Below are 17,433 nucleotides of genomic sequence, written 5' to 3' on the forward strand. Positions count from 1 at the left end.
CAATTTTCGAACTGAATTTTGAAATGTCCAAGGTGTATTTCCACTGTCATATATAGATGTTAAAAGTCTGTCCTGGTTATATGTTGCAAAGATATTCTTACTACAAAACTACTGTGTTATTAGGAACTGCACAGCATGTTTGGATATAATGGCAGAAGGTCATTTTAAACATACCCACTAATTCAGAGTTAGTATTAGACGTTCTGTAAATGCTGTATTTGTATTCCGTTACATAACTCCCGGATGCATTTCGCCCAGATCACACCTCAGACTGAACTTCTTCCCAGGGCATCGCCTCCTCATTCAATAACCTTGTATCCTGGCCTTTGACAAATATTTGTGCATGAATGGAATTCTTAGGGGCCAACTCTGGTGACTTAAGTGGGTAACGGTGCATGATCCCAGACAAGAGAGAGATAAATCAGGGTCGGAACCCCTCGATGCGAGCGAGGGGGGTGAGGTGGGGGGGGGGGGTACCGTGCATTGGTAGGTTAGAAACCTGAGCGAGTGGCAACCTCGTTATTTTATTTTACTTGTCTGTTTGCTCACCAATTTGAGAGAACAATCTCGATCCTCTCCTCCACAGGGCAAGTTCCCAGCGAGCCGCGGGACTCAATAAAAAAGCTGGGGGGGGCGTGTTCCCATGCGCAAGGCCCGCGTTGGACGCGCCAAGGCTGGGGAAACCCACCCCGCGCCCAGAACAGGATATAAAGAGCCTGGCTGCGGCGGTGGGGCAGCTCCCGGTTTCGCGCGGGGTAAAGCTCCCCTCGTCTGTCCGCATCCGTGCCTACTATCCACCGGACACCTCGAAAATGGCACCCGTTGGGGGCAAAAAGGCCAAGAGGGTGAGTCTACAGGGGACCCGAGGGCGCTCTCCATCCCAGCGGTGGCTCTGAGGCTCGACCCACCGGCCCCGCGCCCCAGCGTCAGGAAGTGCAGAGGGGTCCCCAGAGCCCGGCTGTGACCAGCAGGTGCTCTCAGAATTTCTCGGGCAGGACCCCAAGGTGCCTCTGAGCTCCCCCCAACACCCCTGCCCATATCCAGAGCGCGCCCTAGATCTATGTGACCCGGGGGGACACCCCCAGAGCTCCAAGACTCCCAACGTTTTCTGAGTCCCGCACCAGAGCACTACCTCAGAGGTGTGGCTCCTAGACCCACAGGCACGACTTCTCTTCCCGACATTGGTGGGACTAGGGAGCTCCTGGTGGCTTCCGGCTCCCCTGGCCACCCCGCGTCACTGCCCGCGCCGCCGGGCGCGCCCCTCTGCGCCCTGCGTGGGCAGGCCAGGGAGGCGCGCGGCCGCGGCTGCCAGACCGTTTCGTGCCCGCGCCTCGACGGGTGCAGCGGGGCCCCGGCGCCGCCTAGTTGCCGCGTTTTGGGGTACGCCGCCGTCCGGGTCCCGCCGCAGCCCCAAGGCTCACGCGTTGGGTGGGCCATGGTAAGTTTGCACCCGCAGTGTGATTTCTGTGATCACAATAAAATCAACCATTCAAGCCTCGGAAAAAAAAATGGGCACAGGGGCTGTAAGGTATTGAGTAAGGGATGTTAAAAAGATTGAAAAACCAAAACCCAGCAACTGCACCACCTGATTAACGACAAGCCTATCTCTTTCCTAGTTGGGATGAGCGTTCCAGTCCAGACTGTCTGCCTTGGGCTAGTTTGGGGAGTGGGGGGGAGGGGTGGATGGATAGATGGATGGAGGAACAGACGGACTGTGGGACTATGGTTGGGGCTGGAGGGAGGAAGCAATATACTTGACCCTTGGGTGTCAAAGTACCCTGCCCCCGCCTGGCTGACAGAGGGCCCCAGGGACTGACAGACAGATGGGGCCAGGCCAAATGTAGGGGCTGTTAGAATAAAACTAGCTTTCACCGTTTTAAGAATGTGTGCTTAAGTATTCATCTGAGGCTTTACAATAAAATATTTTCACTTAATCCTTCTGTAGCTGTTTCTTCAAAGATAACATCCTCCCACCACATTCTTCAAAACTCTTATTGTGTTCTGAAAGACCCTCACCCCTAGCACATGTATACACATATTTTCATATTTTCATTATACGAGCATTCTGGATTTATAAATACATGTACTTTCTGTGAATTCTAAAGAAATCACACTTCTCAAGAATACCATAGCAAAAGTACTAAAAATAGAAAATTGTCTCAAACTCAAGTAACTCCCTTCCTTTGCCCCCCACCCCCATCTGTAATTTTAGGGCATCCTAGAACGTTTAAATGCTGGAGAAGTTGTGATTGGAGATGGAGGGTTTGTCTTTGCACTGGAGAAGAGGGGCTATGTGAAGGCAGGCCCCTGGACCCCAGAAGCCACAGTGGAACACCCAGAGGCAGGTTGGTGCATATAGCTCTCTTCTAAGTTCTCATAAAAGAATGCGACATCGACCAGTGTAGGAGCATGCCATCAAACACAGACATTCGTGGCACATTGTCCAACATTCATTATTGCCTGCTGGGCACTGTGCTAGGCATGTAAGTATAGATTCACAGGTTGGATGATCGCAATGGCCCTTCCTGTGGCTGTCACCTGTGTTTGCCTCTTGGTTCCTGCCCCTCGCTCTAGGTGAGTGTAGAACCTGGCTCACTGCTTTCCTCTCTGCCCTTCCCTCCCTCACCACTTGGGGTGAGTTCAGTGTCCATGCAGATGATCTGTCCAGAACTCTTCCTGTTAGTGCCTTGATCTCATCTCCAGTTGAACGTTTCCTCCACCCTCCACCTCAGCAATGCACTCCTAGACCTTGCCATCACCCCTAGCTGTCTGCTTTGGAAATCTCAATTACGAGGGCCCCATTTTCTAACCACCACCTTCTTTCTATCTTTCCTGCCGACTCTAATTCTCCCACTCCTCAGCCTCACCAAGATTCTCAGTCCTTCATCCCTTCCATGTCAGCATTTATTATCTATTCTGTCCCCACGTGTTCATCCCCCCTCCTTACCCACTTTAAGTTCCATGGCACGGCATCACTCACCGTCTGGTAGATAAGCCCTCCTCCATTGTATGTTTGCCAACTAGTTAAATGCATTATATACTAGCCCCATCCTATTTAAGTTCAACTATCTACCTGCCCTGCACCCATACCCAAGTACCTTATTCTCACTTTACTCTTTTGACCACAGATCTCTTACGGGGACATACAAAGAGGGGAGGTGAGATGGAACATGAGGGAGATAATGCTGTCTTACAAGGCTTCTGCATCAACCTAAAGCAAGGGGGAAGATTTCATTTATTTTTTTTTAATGTGTATTTATTTATTTTGAGAGAGAGTGAGAGCAGGGGAGGGTCAGAGACAGAGAGAGAGAGAGAGAGAGAAAGAAGGAATCCCAAGCAGGCTCCACACTGTCAGCACAGAGCCCAATGCGAGGCTCTATCCTCAGAACCGTGAAATCATGACCTGAGCCAAAATCAAGAGTCAAACCTTAACCAACTGAGCCACTCAGGTGCCCCAAACATTAATCTTTAAAAGAGAGAAATGGGCCACTTCTGCAGTCCCAGAGAATTCAGGGAGGAATCTGGGTTTTTAAGGTTATGAGTGAATCCACCCATATGTCTTCACCCCAATCTCAGGGTCCTTTGTCTTCCTGATCAGACCCTGACTGTGGCAGTAGAAGCCTTCTGTGGTTGATGATTCAACCTCTCTGACTCTCTGCTCCCTGTATAATTTAGTCCTGGGCCAGATCCTCAGCTTTTCTGCTTGCTATAGCTACAAGAGGTGTTTCTTTATATACCACCCAGGAGATCCTCAGACTTTCAGACGTTGTCTTGAACTGGTGATGAATCACCCTTAACCTTTCATTGCCTTTCTCCAGTATGTTGGTGGTACCCAACAATAGCCATCCGATTCTAAAGTCTTTATTATTTATTAAAAATTATTTATTTATTAAAAATAAATGTAGAAATAATGCTGTGTTCTACCCCTGAAGGAAGGAAGAAGGAAGGGAGGGAGGAATTCAGTAGGCTCGGGAAGCTAAAACAGCAGTAGTCCTCAAATTTTTATTGTACCAGCAGTCGGTTAAAAATTATAGGTTCCCAGCCTCCACTTAGACATTTGGATCTATTAGGTCTGTGAGTGGGTCCAGGAACCTGCATATTTATAATTGTCCCCAGGTGATAGCAAGGTGAACCATGCTTTGGGAAGCATTGCCATTAAAGGGTTTTAAGGAACACAATGGAATAATTAAGATACAAGAATGAGGTTTTAAAATATATCTATGGTCTGTTTCTTATTTTATTTTTTAATCTTTATTTATTTTTAAGAGAGAGAGACAGAGTGCGAGCAGGGGCAGAGCAGAGAGAGAGGGAGACACAGAATCTGAAGCAGGCTCCACACTCTGAGCTGTCAGCAGGGCTCGAACCCACAAACCATGAGATCATGACCTGAGCTGAAGAAGTCAGACGCTTAAACGAGTGAACCACCCAGGCGCCCCTCTATGGTTTGTTTCTTAAGGTCAGCTTGCTGGGTTAAACTCAATGAAATATTTCTTGAGCCAAGCTGATATTAATGATAAGCTACCTTTGTGCAAACTCTGCCATGTAAATAAAAGAAGGCTTTTATTTAAACCACAAGCTTTGAGGGGCGCCTAGATGGCTCAGTTGGTTAAACGTCGACTTTGGCTCAGGTCCTGATCTTACGGTTTGTGAGTTTGAGCTCTATGTCCGGCTCTGTGCTGACAGCTCAGAGCCTGGAGCCTGCTTCGGATTCTGTGTCTCCCTCTCTCTCTTCCCCTTCCCTGCTCACATTCTGTCTCTCTCAAAAATAAATAAACATTAAAAAAATTTTTTGAAACCACAAGCTTCAATTTTATAAGTCACATTTTTTTTTTAAGTTATGCATTAGAGGAGTTCGAGAGAAACTGCTCTGATACTGATTTTACTTTTATTAGTGCAGAAACAACATGTTTATCACTTGGCCCTCTGTTTCTTGAGTTTTTTTGTCTTATTTTAAGTGGACTAATTCTCCTACTAAAGTCTATGCCAAAAATTGTGGTTCTTGTACCCAGTGGAATTAGCAAAGAATTAAGGTTTGCTGGATCTGGAGTGGCATAGGGAATCTGAATCCATATTAATTGCCCCCATGTGAGTCTAAGTGGGGTTATGCTTTTGAGAAGCTCTGCAGCTTTAAGAAGCATAGAAGAATATCAAATTGATTAAGAGCAAGGAGTTGGGTCACTGCCTTCTGGCAAAATTTAACAGAAGGGTATAAAATGCAGTGTAAAATATACATATACACAATTTGCCCGCTATTCCAGGGTTTTTTTTTTTTACTTATTTTTTTTTTTATTTTTTTTTGTAATGTGTATTTATTTTCGACAGAGACAGAGACAGAGACAGAATGCAAGTGGGTTAGGGGCAGAGAGAGAGGGAGACACAGAATCCGAAGCAGGCTCCAGGCTCCGAGCTGTCAGCACAGAGCCTGACGCGGGGCTTGAACTCACCAGCTGTGAGATCACGACCAGAGCCGAAGTCGGACGCTCAACCGACTGAGCCACCCAGGCACCCCTATTCCAGGGTTTTTAAACAGAGTTTCTAAAAATCCACCCAAGGACCCCCTGGGTAGATTTCCCAATTATAAGCCATCTCATCCTAGTGTATGGGAAACCCCATCTATAGGCCCTTCACCCTGCTCCAACCACAGCAGCTCTGTGTTTGATTGATAAACAGGGACTGTGTATGAAGTGTTGTTAATTGGTTCCTTTTGCTAATTAAAACAAGTTTTAGTGGCGCCTGGGTGGCTAAGTTGCTTAAGTCTCCAACTCTTGGTTTCAGTTCAGGTCATGATCTCACAGTTGGTGGGTTCAGTCTGCACATGGAGCCCTGCCCGTCCGGCTCCACACTGACAACACGGAGCCTGCTTGGGATTCTCTCGCTCTCAGAATAAATAAACTTCAAAAAACAAAAAAGAAAAACAAAACAAGTTTGAAGTTTCCTCATTTAAGCAAGCTTCTAAGTTCCCACTCAGGACTAGAGTTTCCAGGCTTAGAAACCCATTTTCTGAAATTCAAAAGCTCTTTTGCTTCACTTTTTGGCTCACTGAAAAACAAAACTGAGCTTCCTATGTTCTCTGCCCTCTACTAGGTAGCTAGGATGCAAAGACACCAGACTCCTCTTCCATAAAGGGCTAAGGGCTCCAGTGTCCTAATAATTTCCTAGCCTCTAATGCAGTCCCTCCCAGACCTTTTGACTTTTAACCTTCTTACTTTTAAAGGCCTCTGAAATGTCAAAATAGATTTCAGGGGCTGACACAGGATTGCTGACTTCTTACTTTGCCCAGTTGATTCTCCTGACAAAAACGAACACCTGTGAAGTCTCACGATCATTTTATAAAAACAGCATTTTGGGGCACCTGGATGGCTCAGTCAATTGAGCATGCAACTCTTGATTTCGGCTCAGGTCATGATCCCTGGGCCATGGGATTGAGCCCCACATTGGGGCTCCATGCTGAGTGTGGAGCCTGCTTAAGATTCTCTCTGCCCCTCTCCCTGGCTCACACTCTCTCTAAGATAAACAAATAGGGTTGCCTGGGTGGGTGTCAGTTGAGTGTCCAACTTTGGCTCAGGTCCTGGTCTTGTGGTTCATGGTTCTTGAGTTTGGGTACCATGTGCAACTTATTGCTGTCATTGGAGCCTGCTTCAGACCCTCCACCCTCTTCCCTCTGTCTGCCCTCACCTGTGGGCACTCTCACCTGAGAGGCTCCTGTGCACTCTCTATCTCAAAAATAAAACAAAATATCAGCATCATAAATAAATAGATAGATAGATAGATAGATAGATAGATAGATAGATAGATAGATAGATAGATAAAATAGAGCATTTTCCCAGTCATAGTCTTTATTTTTATTTCCCAAAATAAAGTAGAGCATTTTGGTGGTTTTCAACAAAACTGCAGATAAGAATCAGTTGGAGAAACACACACACACACAAAATCTATGCCCTGCCCCCACAGCAATTAAATTAGAATATTTGCGAATTTGGCCCTAGCATCCATTGGTTTTAAAAAGCTTGCAGAGTGTCTAATGGGGAACCAGAGTTTAGGACTACTATTTAAAGCAAAGGTAGTTCCTTAAAATGAGTTTATTTGATCAAATGGGGGGGAAAGCCCCATATTTTCTTTAGCCTGTAAAAACTATTCATCCACAGACGTATGCTTGGGAACCTTGCTCCAATTCTTAGTCCACTCTACTACCAAAATTATCTTTCAAAAACAGTGAACCAATAACATCATTCAATTGCTTACAAACTGCTGGTGTTTCTCCGAACCTGTGGTCTGCAGCCCAGACTCCTTAGGATGATGTTCTAGGCCCTTGGTACTCTGTCAGCCGGCCCACCTCTCCACCTGCCTCTCCTACTACTTCTCTTATACATCCTCAACTCCAGCTTCTCAGACTACGTGCTGCACCCCCAAATGCCAAGCCTACTCCTGCCTCCTTTTTGTTCAAGCCCTTACCTCTGTAGGGAATGCCTTTCCCCACTTTCTCTGCCCAGCAAAAATGTTCAAATGATGATTCCTCCCTTGTGGGATCTCCCTCTTCCCTTCACCGCACGTGCATGGTAGAAATAATCTCTTCTTAACGAGAGACCCCAGAGCTACCTCTCATTAGCCCCCAGCATGCACCAATGCCCAGCAACCAGGAATGTGAGCAGATGTTTTCACATCTGTTTATGTGATAGCCTTTTGAGAACATCACGGGTGATAAACTGATAGTAATTAATACCTCTCCTCATTTAATCTCCCAGTTCGCCAGCTTCATCGAGAGTTCCTCAGAGCTGGATCCAATGTCATGCAAACCTTCACCTTTTATGCAAGTGAAGACAAGCTGGAGAACAGGGGAAACTATGTTGCAGAGAAAATATCCGTGAGTAAAACCATACATGGCATTCTTAGAAGGGCCTAGTAGACACATATGTCATCACAGAAGTTCTTGTAGAGAAAAATGTTGCGCCGCTTCAGGGTTTTTAGATAACACAGAAATGAGATATGTGTGAACAACTCTTCTAGGTTTTAGCTGGAGTCCTCAAAATTGACAGAAAAGCATTTAATGAAGCAGGTCAAAGAAGGGGGTGGTTAATGATGAGCGATTCTCTCAGTCTCCTAAGTTGCTGAGAGGGTAACCTAACAAATTCTTACACCCTTAAAGGTTTTTAATGTGGCACAGTGTAGGGGAAGGGTCAAAGGCACAAGGGGGCAGTGACCCTGGAATCTTCCTGGCTCAGCTATAATCAACCTTGTTGTGTTGGGCAAACCATTCAACTATGCCATCAAAGCGACAACTTCTTGATCCCTAAAATGAAAAAGAAGTTCCAACATTCCATGAGTCTCTGTGACTTACAGCACCGGGGTTTAGTGAAGACAAGTGTCAATTTTTAATGCCTACGTAATTAGAAAATACCTTGTGATTATCTGTTAATTAAGAAAATACATAATGACAAAAAGTCATGAATTCTGTCATCATTTTAATGATGTCATCATCAACATCGTCATCACCACTATTTGCTAGATATTTCTCTAAGTGCAGCTTAGGCATTAGAAGATACCAGATCCTTTTATTTAAGATTTTTACCCTCTCCCAGATCATTAGTATGTAATATCCTATATGCTATCATTGGATTTATTGTTTTCATTACTACTATTGGTGTTGTTACTGCAAATTGTTCAACTTGCTAATATGAACTATTCTGTCCCTGTTATTTTCTAGAATAAAATCTCTATTGTAACATACAACTGAGATGTGGATATTTGAATAATAATTTGGTTTCAACTTCACATGAAAATGTTGATATATCATATAATCATCCATTTTAGGGGCAGAAAGTCAACGAAGCTGCTTGTGACATTGCCCGGCAAGTGGCTGATGAGGGAGACGCTTTGGTGGCAGGAGGTGTGAGCCAGACGCCTTCGTACCTTAGTTGCAAGAGTGAAGCTGAAGTTAAGAAAGTATTTCAGCAACAGTTAGAGGTCTTTTTGAAGAAGAATGTGGATTTCTTGATTGCAGAGGTAAACGAAGATATCACCAAAGATGAGACATAGACGCTTAGTACATTTTCTCTACCTTTTGCTTTTGTGGGGAGCAGGGGAGATTAGGTGCCAATCATGGCTAGCAATATTTAGTATTAAAATCTTTTTTCCAATTTAAGCTTTCTAGTGAATTTGATTCACTTAATCTAATAAAGTGTTCTTCAAACCTTTTGACTGCAATTCACAGTCATCAACGGTCTGTGGCATTTAAAAAATGCTAATGGGTCACACTCAAAATGTGAAGATGATTCAACTAGTGATAATTATTAAGCAGTAAAACACGTTTTCTAACTGGGGAGAAACAAGAATAAAAGTACGTCAACCTGATCTTATTTCAGTATTTTGAACATGTGGAAGAGGCTGTGTGGGCAGTCGAAGCCTTGAAAGCATCCGGGAAACCTGTGGCAGCTACCATGTGCATCGGCCCAGAGGGAGATTTGCATGGCGTCAGCCCTGGCGAGTGTGCAGTGCGCCTTGTTAAAGCAGGTGATGACGCATTTTGACCAGTTGGCAATTAGTGAGTCTTTTAAAATTACGTAAGGGACACCTGGGTGGCTCAGTTGGTTATGAGTTCTACTTCCGCTCAGGTCATGATCTCACTGTGTGGTTCCTGGGTTGGAACCCGCATGAGCCTCTGGGCTTTGAGCCCACAAAGCCTGCTTCGGATCCCCCGCCTCCCTCTCTCCCTGCCCCTCCCCCAAACTGGCTTTCACACGCACATTCTTTCTTGCTCTCAAAAAATAAAATAAACAAATAATAAAATTACATACAAATGTAGGTCCACCTGTTAGTCCTATATACTACTTTTGCTTAAAGGAAAACAAAATTTGCTCTTCTAGGAGTATTGATAATAATATTGAGTCCAAAAGAGAAAAAAGTAAAATAAAGTAAAAAGTACACACACCAGCCTTTTCAAAGGGGCCACTAGACCTACACTGAAGGTTTAATACCTAGAAATGAGAAGAGTTTCAGTAAATCAAAAGGAGCATTAGAAAAACATGTTTTATTTTAAACCTAAATTGAGGCCTTTAAACACATACAAAAAGCAAAGCATATCAGACTTAAAAGTTCAGTTGTTTTCTTTGCCAGAGTTTTTCCATTTTCGTAAATTACTGATATGCTTCGCTTTTTGTAATCGGTATAATGAACTTAAAATAATTTGGTATGAAATACTGACTAACTTATCTTTTTCAATAATTTCCATTCCTAACATTGGGTTTCATTTCAATTAGGGAAAACTCACAAAATGTTTTCAAAGCTGCCTCACTTTATTATTCTTTTTAATGTTTATCTTTGAGAGAGAGAGAGAAGGCAGGCGAGCTGGGGAGGGGCAGAGAGAATCCAAAGCAGGCTCCAGGCTCTGAGCTGTCAGCACAGGGCCCGACGTGGGGCTTGAAGCCACGAACCGCGAGACCATGACCCAGGCCGAAGTCAGACACCCAACCCACTGAGCCACCCAGGCGCCCGTCAAAGCTGCCTCATTTTAAATGCAAGGCATAGCTCAGGGTCAGTGGAAGAGTCCAACTCACTCTGAGGAACAGAGACACTATGTTTGGCCACGTTTCATTTCTGATTTTTATCCAACTCCTGATATTTCATAAAAGTCACTTCATACTTGTCATTAACAATAACAATTATTTAGATTTAGGAATGAGGCTATATAATCCTAAATTTTGGGAGGGAAATGTAACAATGGCGGGGGGGGGAGGAGAAGCAAGTTAACTTGTTTCAAAAAGATCAGAAGAGGCTTTCATGACCCCTATTGTTAATTGGCAGAGATTCGTGGCCTGCGTCTAATTCTGCCCCCACCATTCCATTCAAGGTAGGTGGCCACGGTGCTTGACATCACTGTGCCACTTATCTCATTTGTGTATCGCTTTAATGTCTGACTCACTAGACTGTAAGGTCAAAGAAGGCAGAGACTGTGTCTGTCTGGCTCAGCACTGAGTGCCCTGTGCCTAGCACAGCACCTGGCACAAAATAGGTCCTTAATTAATATCAGCCTAATAACTCCAGTCCATCTTCCAATGTTAGCTCAAATTCTACCTCCACATCCCCATACATCACCACACATACCCCAAGTAAACACTCCCTCCTCTCAGCAACTAGAACACTTTCTACTTACACCACTCATTTGGAATATCCTCGGTGAGCATCTTCTAATCTGTGAGAACATTATTAGGGTTCTGTAGTGAAATATATTTAGAAAGTGCTGTGTTAAACCAAGTCACACAGGTCTCTTTACTACAGAATTTCTCAGAGCCTTAGTGCTCGCTTAGGCGGTGCATATACTTAAAATTGGAAAAACACACAGAATTTCTCAGAGCCTTTGATATGTTTGTGTATAGCAGCAGTCTCCAAGAAGGGGATATAGGAAACAGCTACTTCCTCACGAGTGACCATAGAGCCTTGTTTTCAGGGAGCAAACCTAAGGAAGCCCTTTGTGTCAAACCTTATGAAACCCTTGGTGTCAGGGACCATGTCCTATATTTATATTTCTCTATAATCCCTTAAAAGGACTCTTATACCTAATAGATATCCAAGAGGTAACCAACATAGGATTAATTCATTAGTGTAATGAAGTCAAACAAGGAAAGAGAAACTCTGGCAGCAGAACATCCAAAAAAAGAAGATGAAGATTAAGAAGATGAAGAAGAAGAAGAAGAAGAAGAAGAAGAAGAAGAAGAAGAAGAAGAAGAAGAAGAAGAAGAAGAAAGAGGAGGAGAAGGAGAAGGAAAAGAAGAAGCAGCAGAAGAAAGAAGAAAGAAAGAAAGAAAGAAAGAAAGAAAGAAAGAAAAGAAAGAAAGAAAGAAAAAGAAAGAAAGTAAAGGTAGTCAAGATCCAAGTGAAGATATTAAGTAAGCTGTTGAATATTTAAGTCTGGGACCCAAAGGAGAGGTCACGGTTAGAGAGAGAAATTTGGAGAGTTCTGGATATAGATCATACTGAAAGCCCTGGGACTGGAAAGGAAATGTAGGAGAAGAAAAGATGGCCCACTGGGACCCTAGGACATTGCAAGATTGAAAGGTTCAACCTTGAGGGGGTTGGCACCTAACGCCCAAAGAAAGCAGCCAGTGAGGTAGGAGCACCACTGAGAGAGCATGAGAAGCCAAGAGAAGGGGAGTGTTGATGAAGGAGGGGATGGCCCACTAGGATGATGCTGCCCAGACATTGCATCAGATGAGAACAGAGGGACAACAACTGGATTTGGTAAGATCAAGGTCACTGGTGCTCTTGGACAAAAAACTGATTCAGAGAAATAACAGGAGGGAGGATTGGAACAAGAATGAAGGAGCAAACTGCAGACCCAGCCCAGTGAAAACCGCTGAGATGCTTGCCCCTGAACGCTGGATGCCGTGGCTTGTGGCATCAGCTTAGCTGCTCCCAGAATCTGGATTAGTGATATTTTTAAATTGGCCTGATGAAAGGGAACACTGATCTTCAAGTGAGTGGTATGGTAACCACGAGCTGGGAGTGTTAAAAAATTATTGTGTCAAGATTGAAAAGTTGACTTCTAAAATTCGTAGTTAAAAAAAAACAACCTCTAATAATGATTTTTTGGAAAAAAGATGGACAGCCAAGTGTACATAAATGACACTTCAGTTGTAACAGATTCTTCACAACACTTTTCCCAGAAAGCCCTTGCTGCCTGTTAGTAATCATTCCCATGCAGAAGTAAGCTAGGTTCGCAAGGAAGCAAGAATCAAAGGCTGTATTTGTAATTGACTGTTTCAAATAAAAGCTCCTTGATTAAGAGAGGAGAGTTGGGGCCACTGGTTATCTGATAAATCCCTAAAGCTCAGTTGTTCTTCCCACTTGCAGGAGCTTCCATCGTTGGCGTGAACTGCCATTTTGACCCCACAATTAGTTTACAAACAGTGAAGCTCATGAAAGAAGGCTTGGAGGCTGCCCGACTGAAAGCCCACCTGATGAGTCAGCCCTTGGCCTACCACACTCCTGACTGCAACAAGCAGGGATTTATTGATCTACCAGAATTCCCCTTTGGTAAGACAGACATTTTATAAATTATCTCAATGTCTTGATGTTTGACAAATTCCAAATCTATAGCCATAGAGCTTTGTCACAGCAAAGAAATGGCAGCATATCTCATCTCTTGCCCTCAGTGTCTCTCCCTGCAGCCAAAAGCCCTTTGATATTTGACCACAGTAGAAGGAAAAGATGGAACTGACAAGCAAAAAAGATCTCTGAACCTTTTAGCTGTAGGCTGGTAAAAAGGATGCCCTTCCGGGTGCGATCAGCAAAGACTTTGGTTCTGGTTCCAGCTCTGTCGCTGAGTTATGTAACCTTAGCAAAACCACTTAGTTCTAAACCTTAATTTTCTCATAAGAAGAATTAAAAGGATGGACCGGTTTATGTCCAAGTTACTTTTCCCCTGTTCTTGAGGGCAAGGAGAAGATACCATCACTAGGTTACTGTATAACAACTTTGAATGAAGAGGCTGAGCAGATGCAGGGAGGGAATACTTGGCAGTCTAGGAAAAGGGGTCAAGCATGTGTGGGAAGTCGGGTGTGTCCACCTGAAAATCCAGCCAGAGAGATCACCAGGGCCAGAGTTTGGCCAGCTTCTACTCCATTCTAAGGTCCTTAGATACTATATTTTATAGGGACCCTCAGAGAAGTAAGGTATTATAACATAATCCATCTAGAAGAACCATGGATAAAGAATGGCAAAGCGTCTGTGTTATTGGCATAGAACAAATTATCGCAAAATTTAGTGCCTTTAAACAACAAACAGTTATTATATCTCAGAGTTTCTGTGGGTCATGAATTTGGGAGGAGCCTAGCTGGATAGTTTTTGCTCAGCATCCCTTATGAGGTTACAGTCCAGATACTGGTCAGGTTTGTAGTCCTCTGAAGACCTGATGAGAGCTATGGAATCTACTTCCAAGCTCCCTTTGTTGGCTGTTGGGAATAGGTGTTAGTGTCTTGCTGTTCTGTTAAACAGAACTAGAAGCCTCAGTTCCTTAAATTATTGGCCTTACCATTGTGATGCTTGAGTGTTCTCACAACATGCAGTTGTTCAAAGAGAACAAGAGAGATTGAGGCAGAAACCATAATGCCTTGTATAACCTAGCCTCAGAAGTCACCAACCATGCCTTCTGACCTATTCTATTGGTCTCTCAGCCCAACCTGATATGAGAGGGGACTACACAGGGTAAAGACATAAGAGGGCAGGAATCAATGGGAACCATCTTGAAGGTTGGCTATCACAGCATTTAAAAATGGACATGTAAACGCCAATTAGCTAATAATTTTAAAAAGTAAAGAAGCGAATGTTAACAACTTATTTAATTCAGTTCTTGAAAATTACATACTTATTATAGCTATTTATTTTGAATATTTTTTTAAAAAAAGAATTCACTCCATTACTACAGGACTGGAGCCCAGAGTTGCAACAAGATGGGACATTCAGAAATATGCCAGAGAGGCCTACAAGCTGGGGGTCAGATACATTGGTGGGTGCTGTGGATTTGAGCCCTACCACATCCGGGCGATTGCAGAAGAGCTGGCCCCAGAAAGGGGATTTTTGCCGCCAGCTTCAGAAAAGCATGGCAGCTGGGGAAGTGGTTTGGATATGCACACCAAACCATGGATTAGAGCCAGGTAAGAACCTTTAAACTGTATTTGCCAAACCAAACTCATTTGGATTATGAGTATGTCCAAGTGAGGTCACAACAAAGAGTATAGATAATTTGCTGCATGATGATAAATAATGTTATCCTCCTTAAATTCTTTCATAGAGATGTTTATAAAATAGCCTATGTAGTGATCTCTGGCTTTAGAATATAAGTAATATAAATTGCAGTGAAGTGTGATTTCATGTTCTGGGCTAGAACCATGTGGTAGACACTGAACAACATTTAATCAATTGGTTGTTAAGATTTAAGTATGAGTTAGGACACCTGGGTGACTCAGTCCATTGGACATCTGACTCTCGGTTTTAGCTCATCTCATGGTTTGTGAGTTCAAGCCCTGTGCTGAGCCTCGCATTAAGCCCCACGTAGGGCTCCATGCTAAAAGTATGGAGTCTGCTTGGGATTCTCCTCTGCCTCTCTCTCTGCCCTTCCTCTGCTCACTCATGCTGTCTCTCTCTCTCTCTGTCTCTCAAAATAAATAAATAAACTTAAAAATTGTTTTAGTAAAAAGATTTAAGTATAAATTAAATGTAAAAAATATTAATTAAGTGCTTGTTCTGTGCCAACCACAATCTTGGAGCTGGGAATACAGTGGAGAATAAAATAGGTCTTTGCCCTCAGAGCTTACACCCCAGTGGGGGAGATGAACAATAAACAAATATTTTACATTGGGCAATGTGCAAGGCACTGGGAAAATACACATGAAAAGCTGGCTAGAGAATCTCAGTCTACCGGGGAAAATGGGTAAGAAAGCCAATGTATTATACTGCAGTAACTGCTTTGGTAGAGGCACAGATTTAGAAAGTGACAAGAGAAAGGAATGGCCATCTCTGCCAAATAGAAAGATATTTTAGAGGAAGGGATTTTGGGGGGCTGTATTTTGAAGGGCTAAGTAGCCACGAGATAAAGAAGAGGGTGGGGGACGAGCACCAAGCAGAGGGGCAGTTCCACTCCATTCAGCTAATATTGATTGTATACAACTATATCAAGACACGGGTGTGGACACAGAAGTAGCAAGAACAAGGCATAGGCCTGTCCCCAAGGAGTTAACAGACTAGTAGGCAGAGAGACAAACAGGTGAGTTCAAGTTGGCTTAGCAAGTTCAAGTTGGCTTAGCAAGTTCAAGTATGAAGATATGCAAAGGTGCTATGGGGTCTGAGCTAATGGCCCAGGAGGGCAAAAGGCAGAGGAGGGTGAATGAAGAATTTCTTTTTTGTGTTTTAAATGTCTATTGATTTATTTTGAGAGAGAAGACGAACAGGGTAGGGAGGTAGTGAAGGAGGGCAGGGGTGGGGGGGGGGGGAAGGTAGAGAGAGAGAGAGAGAGAGAGAGAGAGAGAGAGAGAGAGAGAGGAAAGAGAGGATCCCAAGCAGGCTCCATGCCAGAGGGTGGAGCCCCACACGGGGCTTGATCTCACAGTTGTGAGATCATGACCTGAGCAGAAATCAAGAGTAGGACGCTTAACCAACTGAGCCACCCAGGCACCCCATTTGTATGCATATATTTAAAAAAATAATTTCAAAGTAATTTTAGCCTATAGAGCCTTAAAAAAATTAATAAATTTTTATTAGAAAATTTATAACAGATTAATAAATGTGTTTTAATGGACATACTCTCAAGAGTCCAAAGACAGCTCTGTGGAGGTATATTCTAGCTCAGTGACATAGATACAGATGCTCAGGAAGGAGTCTAATGTGTGTTTGTTCACCCAGGGCCAGGAAGGAATACTGGGAGAATCTTCGGATAGCCTCGGGCAGGCCATACAACCCTTCAATGTCAAAGCCTGATGCCTGGGGGGTGACCAAAGGAACAGCTGAGCTGATGCAGCAGAAAGAAGCCACCAGTGAGCAGCAGCTCAGAGAGCTCTTTGAAAAACAGAAATTCAAATCTGCACAGTAACCTCAGTGGAAACCATCTTCAGTGACTTTTATGTTTGGGCCACAGTTCCCCCAAATCAGGAAAAGACGGTTTAAAAGCAATGCTTATGTTAATGCTAGGCTACACATAAAACTGGTAGGAGCTGAACAATACAGAACTATAAATAATAGCACTTGACGATTTTAAAAGTATCGTTTAGAAATTTACTTACAAGCAAAATAAATAAGAAGTACATCTTAAGCAGTTTCCCTTATACCAAGTATAAGGTATTAGGGAAATCACTGTGGCCAAGGAAAAGTTATTCAGATATTCATTCCTACTTCAAGACGTTTGCAGCCTAGTAAGGAGAATGAGACAGGAGCTGTCATGACAGATAAAGTGCTATAGGGAAGTGACTTCCAAGTCCTTTTGAACATGACCCTTAGTAAGAAACAAAAGTTTTCGAATAACCCAGTAAAGCACACACTATACAACCACTGAAATAAAATGTGAGATCCATTTTGGCATTTTCTATTCTATTCCTTTCCATCCTATCTCAGTGATAAAACATGCTAGTTGCGACCCTACAAATTGATTTTATGACCCATTAGTGGGTTTTGACCCACGGTTTGAAAAACAACTGTTATGGAACACTTGAGATATGGGGATTTTGCTAGTTCTTTAAGTTTGTTCTTAGCAAATCACTCATGTGGGACCTGATCAATAAGTATCAAAAGACCAGAATCCTGCTCTCAGAGTTCCAGAGTTGTTCTCTCTCTTTCCTGACCCATTTCTACTGCTAAAAAATGTATAGACCAATGGGGAGGGGAAAGGAGGCATCAGTATCTAGATTTTCTCCATCCTGCTCAAAAATGGATCCACCTAAATGCCTTTAGTCA

General features: G+C 43.5%; 1 protein-coding gene across 2 annotated transcripts; it reads left to right on the forward strand.

Annotated features, from left to right (window-relative positions):
* The first annotated feature begins 1,138 nt into the window (after positions 1–1,138).
* Positions 1,139–17,053, forward strand: BHMT (betaine--homocysteine S-methyltransferase). Of its 2 annotated transcripts, XM_042942012.1 has the most exons (8): positions 1,139–1,438; positions 2,213–2,345; positions 7,743–7,861; positions 8,809–9,000; positions 9,360–9,507; positions 12,844–13,026; positions 14,417–14,645; positions 16,390–17,053. In XM_042942012.1, exons 1-8 carry the CDS (start codon positions 1,436–1,438, stop codon positions 16,574–16,576), a joined length of 1,194 nt encoding a protein of 397 aa, XP_042797946.1. In that variant the 5' UTR covers positions 1,139–1,435; the 3' UTR covers positions 16,577–17,053. The 2 variants fall into 2 exon arrangements, with proteins under 2 accessions (XP_042797946.1, XP_042797956.1); XM_042942022.1 differs by lacking the exon at positions 12,844–13,026.
* The last annotated feature ends 380 nt before the right edge of the window (positions 17,054–17,433 follow it).

This window comes from Panthera leo, chromosome A1 (genome assembly GCF_018350215.1).
Source record: "Panthera leo isolate Ple1 chromosome A1, P.leo_Ple1_pat1.1, whole genome shotgun sequence".
In the NCBI taxonomy this organism is placed as follows: domain Eukaryota; kingdom Metazoa; phylum Chordata; class Mammalia; order Carnivora; family Felidae; genus Panthera; species Panthera leo.